This window comes from Cenococcum geophilum (genome assembly GCF_001692895.1).
Source record: "Cenococcum geophilum 1.58 unplaced genomic scaffold K441scaffold_2, whole genome shotgun sequence".
Taxonomy (NCBI): Eukaryota; Fungi; Ascomycota; class Dothideomycetes; order Gloniales; family Gloniaceae; genus Cenococcum; species Cenococcum geophilum.
Genome location: NW_027137560.1, coordinates 5,782,583 through 5,789,773, shown reverse-complemented (window position 1 = coordinate 5,789,773; position 7,191 = coordinate 5,782,583). Strand labels below are relative to the sequence as shown.

General features: G+C 44.2%; 2 protein-coding genes across 2 annotated transcripts; both read right to left on the bottom strand.

The window, feature by feature from the left end:
* Window positions 1-378: 378 nt before the first annotated feature.
* Window positions 379-849, bottom strand: K441DRAFT_535245 (WD40 repeat-like protein; the record flags this gene model as incomplete). Its single annotated transcript, XM_067642362.1, has 1 exon — window positions 379-849. A coding segment is annotated over one exon (471 nt), but the record flags the coding sequence as incomplete, so codon positions are not given.
* On the bottom strand, window positions 850-1,698 carry K441DRAFT_533360 (HET-domain-containing protein; the record flags this gene model as incomplete). The annotated part of the gene is made up of 1 exon (XM_067642278.1): window positions 850-1,698. One exon carries the CDS (start codon window positions 1,696-1,698, stop codon window positions 850-852), a length of 849 nt encoding a protein of 282 aa, XP_067510156.1.
* Between the last annotated feature and the right edge of the window lie 5,493 nt (window positions 1,699-7,191).

The following is a 7,191-nucleotide window of genomic DNA, read 5'->3' as shown; positions in this document are numbered from 1 at the left end:
AGCTATTGTGCCTCTCGAGCTTGCATTCCAGAGCCTAACTGTCCTGTGGCCCGAAGCGGATGCCAGCAGCTTGCCGTCTGGTGAGAAGGCCACGGCCCTGACGGAGTTCTTATGCTCTTCAAGCGTCTCCAGTGGCTCTCCCGAGTCCGCGTCCCAGAGCCTAACGGTCTTGTCGACCGAAGCTGAAGCCAGCAGCTTGCCGTTTTGTGAGAATGTCACGGCCATGACCCAGTCTTTATGCCCCTTGAGCGTCCGCAGGGGCGCCCCGAGCCTGCGTCCCAGAGCCTAACGGTATTGTCGCTCAAGAAGATGCCTTCGCCCGAAGCTGACGCCAGCAGCTTGCTGTCGGGGGAGAAGGCCACGGCCCGGACCCAGTCCTTACTTGAGCGTCCGCAGTGGCGCTCCCGAGCCTGCATTCCAGAGCCTGACGGTCTTGTCGTCCGAAGCGGACGCCAGCAGCTTGCCGTTGGGGGAGAAGGCCACGGCCCGGACCCAGTCCTTATGCCCCTTAAGCGTCCGTAGTAGCACTCCCGAGCCTGCATTCCAGAGCTTAACAGTCCTGTCGCCCGAAGCTGACGCCAGCAGCTTACCGTTTGGTGAGAAGGCCACGGCTGTGCCGGAGGCCCTATGCTCCTTGAGCGTCTGCAGTGGCGCTCCCGAGCCTACGTCCCAGAGCCTGACGGTCTTGTCTCCCGAAGCGGATGCCAGCAGCTTGCCGTCCGGCGAGAAGGCCACGGCCCGAACCACGCCGGTATGCCCCTTGAGCGTCTGCAATGGCGCTCCCGAGCCTATGTTCCAGAGCCGAACTGTCTTGTCTTCCGAAGCAGACACCAGCAGCTTGCCGTTTGGTCAGAAGGCCACGGCCCAGACCGGGCTATCATGCCCCTCGAGCGTCTGCAGTAAGTAACACCCTTCCAGTATTCCTCGTTCGCCTTTCTCATCATCTTTATACTTTATAGCTTCGTGGATCTCCTTTCTAAGCCGAACACCTGCATTATCCCTTCCCTCGCCATATATAAGCGGCATGAAGATACCGAAAATTCCGAGTAGAGAGTACGCCCAGTCTTCCTCACGCGTAGTCTGGCGTTCTTCCGCCCATTTGGATTGCTCATCAACGCCGAACTGAGATAGTGGGGTTCCGTGAAGCGCCGGAACAGCAATCCCCGTTATCTCGTGAATTTGTCGTTCTAGAGATCTCTTGTCACCGAGCCGCTGTCCCTCTCGGGAGAAGAATTCAACCGAGACTGGTGCAAGAAGCTCTTGGAGCGTCCAGCCTCGAGTGAACCATCTACTCGCCCGAAAAGCTGATTCCCATAGGGGCTGGGAGAGTTGACTATTCTGTTCACAATCACCAATCGAAACATCTGACAGATACACATAGCATCGAGTCGCATTGCGGTACCAGCGAAACATGGAATTGATAGCCTCTGAGAGCTCGTTGTTGTTTGATTTGTCGATACAACAAGTATCCACCCAGAAGTACCGGAAGCCATCACGAGCAGCTTGTTCCCCACAGAACCGAATCTTCTTATAGCCAGCTTTACTCGTACCAGTGCCGTTTATCAGATCTTCCAACGTAACCTCCTGGCCACGCGCTCCCCAGGTATGTGAGAGTATACCATATTTCGGAATATCGTCGTTAGCCATGTCGTCGGTCAAGCGGAGCTCGCCGTTGTTCGTGCGCTCTAAAAGACGCATTATTTCGACGAGGAACAGATGAAATACGACTATGCTGGCTGGAGATTCGGTGGAATGGTCATGGAGAACATGCGCAGTGATGTGGGGCAGTACCAGGAGGCTTAGCGTGGGCAGACAGCGTTGCAGCGTTACTATGCTTTGCGAAAGTATTTAGCGTATTCATAATTGCGCGGAAAGGCCTGGCAAATCCATCCCCCTAAATTTGTATGGTCGAACCTTAGGATACCACTACAGCGATGTGCACGACCAGCTTCCACCCCCCTCTGGAAAAATATTATTTCGCTTCGGTACGCGGGCTCGCTAGCAATCGTAGCGAACGCCCATGCTTGGCTGCAAGAACTTTACTTCTGACAGACTTCGCGATCGGCCTTCCTCCGCAGTGTCGTAATCTTTGTCAAATATCGTGCACAAGGTTTTTACCCGTACGATATCACCAAATTTCATCGGCAATTGCAGGAACAGCTTTGTATTCGCGTTTTGGCGGCCACAGCGGGGGGGCCCAATTAAGGGGGAGGGGAGGGCGCGTACGTTTCTCCTGGCCAACTAAGGCGATTCTCCAGGGCAACCACTGAAATGGTCCTTGCGTGCAGGCACATGCGTTCGCTACAATTACTATGTACAGTTGGTGGCGATTTAGCGAGCTCGCGTGCCGAAGCGAAATAATATTTTTCCAGAGGGGGGTGGAAGCTGGTCGTGCACATCGCTGTACTATCAATTTTTTACTGCAACAAAGATAAAAATTAGTATGAAGCCTTAATCCTTACCTAATTAGGCAACTGTATACTGACTTCTGGCAAACAGCGATGGCCGCTCAACCACTCCCTCGCCGAAAGCGCACAAATCAACACTTTCTGTCGATTCAGGTTGGATTTAGCCTATTACCCTATCCTTGTTCTCATTCCGGGTGTACTACTACCCTCGTTTCAGTTACATACCCCCCCTCCCATTCCTATTTCAGACACCTACCTTATGTATAAATAGCTTCTTTTCTTCATAGTTGAATAGACAGAGTCCTTATTCTTTACTTACTCATCGGTGCACGGACTACCGATCGACAGTTATAAGCCCGGGTGACTTGCCATATTGCACCTATTTAACTAATTAATTTGATTAATCGTACCCCTCATTAAATACTTCATTCGTCTTTGCAAGCACCTCTCAATATAACTTCTCAACCTACCCAAGCTGTTACTATAACGGTGATATTATTAAACTAAGCTGATTGGGACGAATGGATTAACCTTATTAGGCTTCGAGCTCGAACAGGTAACGTATGGGAGTACGTCGACCCCTTAACTAAATAGGATAAGTTGCCCCGTTTACTTAAACTAGTCTTTCCTAAGCCTTAAGATATAAAGTTAAGAATAACCTTATATGTAGCTCTCTCTAAGGACAAGAAGGACGAGCTTTAAATTCTCCGTAAGAGGTATAAGATAGTAGAGAAGGAATATAAAAAGTAGAAGGCAGCTTTAACCTCCCTATAAAGTTATATTACTAGTATAGTGGCCAGGAACCTTAACACCTATATACTGGGTATTAACTCGGTATATAACACCCTAGTGGCTCTTAAGGAGAGGGTTGCCCCCACTAATATAGCATAAGAACTGTACCTATCTACTTAATATACCAAGGTTAAAAAGGGCCTAAAGAACCAGAACTTCGAAGCCTGGCTATAGCAGTAGGAGAAGACATATAACGACTATAAAAAGATTAAATTGCCGGACGTATACGGCGACTAAGCGATTAGAGATTTTCTAATAGCGGTAGAGCCAGCATTACCAAACTAGGCCTTAACGTGGAGGGTTAAATTTAATAAATACGACTGGGCCAGTGACTAGATAATATCTATAGATTAACTAGTTAAAATATATTGGAACTATTAATAGGTAGAGACTGCCCAAAAGAGAAGAGATTAGCTTAGTGCTAATACAGTAGGCTTCTAGGGCGAGTTAATTAACGGAGCTCGTAAGGATAAAGCTCCTAAAGCACCTAAGGACAAGGCTCCTAGAACTATATCGTCTAGAACGTTATAGAAAAAAGACGCCCCACCGTACTACTACGGAGATATTTACTGGTTTCTGGAGTGTCCTTATATTAACAAATTAGTTCAATTAAAAGACTGGAAATTAGATAAAGCCACGGCTATAAAAGTTAAGGAAAGGATTATAAGCGTATTAGATTAGACTAAGTTAAAAATTAAGAAAATAAGAAAAGAGGCTTTAGGTAAGGAAGCTTTATAAAAGGAAGCTATACGGAGCCTAGACGGAAGTTAAAAAGAAGATAACTATGGTATCTTTACCATATACTAAGTGGGAGCCTATAACGCAGGTTTTAACTATAAGCTGCGTAATAGCGTAATTTTTAACAATGGAACTATAATATACGTTATTAACAACTAATTAAGATTCGTCGACAAGCTTTAGCTAAGTAATAACTTTATATACGCCGGAACGGGCCTAGATCTAGTTAAGGGTATAAAAACGGCAGCAGTTACGATCTAGACGCTAGTAGGCCCTAAGAGGATCCTACTAGCTAACGCAGCGTATATACCGGCGTTCTATATAAATTTGGCCTATCTAGATAGGTTTAACGATAAGAATATATAGTGGGACAATAAAAAGAACCTACTATATTACAAAGACGATTGTAAAACGTTTGCCTATTACGGGCGATATTATAACCAAAACACGCTTAAATATAATAAGCTAAAGGCCTTATTTATAATCTAATTGTAAAACCCCCTTCCTGATTAGGAAGTAGTAGGAAGGCTCTAGTATAAGAGACTAGGTTATATAGGACCTAACGCAATTAAGTATCTACTATTAGGTAAAACCTAAGTAGATAGTTATATAGCTGTAAGGTACGGGCGACCCTAGGGCAACCTAGGGGTGACTCGCCCGTAAGGTACGTGCTCTATATATACCTAGGGAAAACCCTTCCTACCTTACACATAGACTCCTCCTTTTCCCTTAAGGATTCGTCTCTGTCTATACAAATATACCCATTATTCTATTATTGGACTCCCTATCCATATCTTTACCTTATATTTAAATCCTTACTAATCCCTTTAGGAGGATAGCCGGTTTAATTTTATATAATCTATAATGCCTCCAAAGATACGATTAACGCCTATACTTAACGGCAATACGCCCGCAATACGACGGCAAAGTGCCTTAGTATTTAGTGTAAATAAAAACGGTAGTAGCACACTAGTAGAATCTAAGCCACCTTCCAAATCTTAAGATTAAATATCTATAAACGCTAGAGACTAGTTTGACTTATATACCTAGGCTTAATAGAAGCTTAGTAAGGTTATTAGCGTCCTACTAAATACTACTAACCTAAAGGAGCTAGATAAGCTAGCTAATATAATAGCTAACTTATGGAGTATTATCAATTTAATAAAACCCTCCCGTTGTCTCTTTAGCGAAGAGTATAAGTCGCGCAGCAAACGCATATGACGAACAAATCTTAACGCCCTGGTTAAGAAGTTACCGCCTAATATTAGTGGCACTACTTAACAGAAGTTTGACCAGTGGATTACTGTAATTAAGAATTAATTTAAGATCTATAACGCTAACTACGACTACAAGCAACGTACGCGCTAGGCCATTAAAGGTCTTATAAAAGAGAAGATAGTCGCCTAACTAGTGCATTACCGTCTAGGCGCTAAAGATAAAGGTCCTCTACTATAGGACGAACTTAAGACTATGGTCCAAGACTAGATTAAGAACCCTACAGTAAGACGCTTTAAAAATGCTACTGCGTACTATATAACTGTAATAAAGGGGAACCAGAAGTGCGATACCTTCTTAGCCCGTATACGTAGCTTAGAGGACCTTTTTTTATATACCCCTTTTATTAACCGTAATTAAGAGGTAGACTTTTAATTCTTATACCTCTTAACCTACCTATAAGCAGAGCTCTTCTGCCAGAACTTTGCTATATGGGTAAGAACCGCTAAAGACCTCTTTATAGAAATCCGCTATATAGAGTAACTGCTCTACACTATAAAGCTCGCGGAAGACCGCGTAGCTAGTAGCGGCAGATCCTTACGTTTAAAGCGTGGTTGTAGTATAGGCTCTATAGGGTTAGGTTTAGAGAACGGAACCCTAAGAAGGCAACGCTTTCCTAACTAAGCTTTAAGGGAGACTACTTAACAGCTAGACGGCTCTAAGGACCCCCTAGACACCGGCGCTATAAATATAAATTGCTAAGACGAACGCAGCTTTCGGAAAACCTAAGGCCCTAGCGGCGTACCTCTTAGCTGTAACTAGGGCCTAATATGGAGGGAGAAGAGGAACGCATTATGGTATATATTGCGATAGATACGCCCTGGCAAAGTCCGCCTATATACTTAATATAACAATAGGTACCAAATTAACCTTAATGCTAAGCTACCTAAGACTAGAATACCGTATACCCTAAATATATATCGTGCGCAGGATATCGCAACCTAATATTAGATAAGAAGACTAGGATAATATATACCCTAAACGCATTATACACAGAATATTATAACCTAATGTTAAAGAACGAGACTAGGATACCGCATACCCTAAACGCATTATGCGCAGGATATCGCGACCCGACGTTAAAACAAGATTAGGATAACGCATACCTTAAACGCATATTATGCGCAGGATATTATAACCCGACGTTAGTATAGGCAGAAGGCTCGGACACTGTATACCCCTAAACGCATACTTTATACAGTCGCATTGTAACCCAACTACGTCTATACCTATACTACATTAAAAAGTTATAGGTTATGGGCCTTGTGGGCGGCCCTAGTGCTACTACACCGATAACCTAACGCCGGCGGACTAGAGCGTCTTGCTATTCTTACTAAGACTTTAACTAACCTATAGCGCTAGACCCTTAGCCTAGGCGACGGTCCCCTATGACAACCCTATAAGTTACCTTACTGCACTAGCTTTACGTAGAGCTTCGTGCTATAGTAAGTAGTAGTAGTAGCTACCTTAGCTAAAACGGCTTATAGAATACCCCTAAGTTACTAGTCTATCTATAAAGTATAAGGGACGCCTTTATACGCTTTATACGTAACTACCTAGGGGCAAGCTCTTACTGGTAATATAATTAAGGACTCCTAAGGCAATAAGGTTTAGCCTTACTAAGGACTTCTATAAATACCTAGGTAACTATAATGCCTACTAACGCTCTATTACGCCACTATATACCTTATAGTAAGCCGCAGCCTCTTAAGGCCCCCACCTAAGCCTAGCAGCATTATCTACTTAACTTTCTTACGGATTTTCCTAAGTATAAGATACCTCCTTATCCTTATAGACCGTTTTATAAACTAGTGTGCTACTACCTAGCCTTATAGCTAAAGCGTAAGCGAAAGGTAAGCGCTGCTGCTAAGATATAGCCTGTATTAAAGAAAGGTAGAGGATATAGGGATTAAGGAATAAGCTAATGCTTATAGTAAGAGTTACGGTATATATACGGGGCGAAGCTTAATTTATTAAT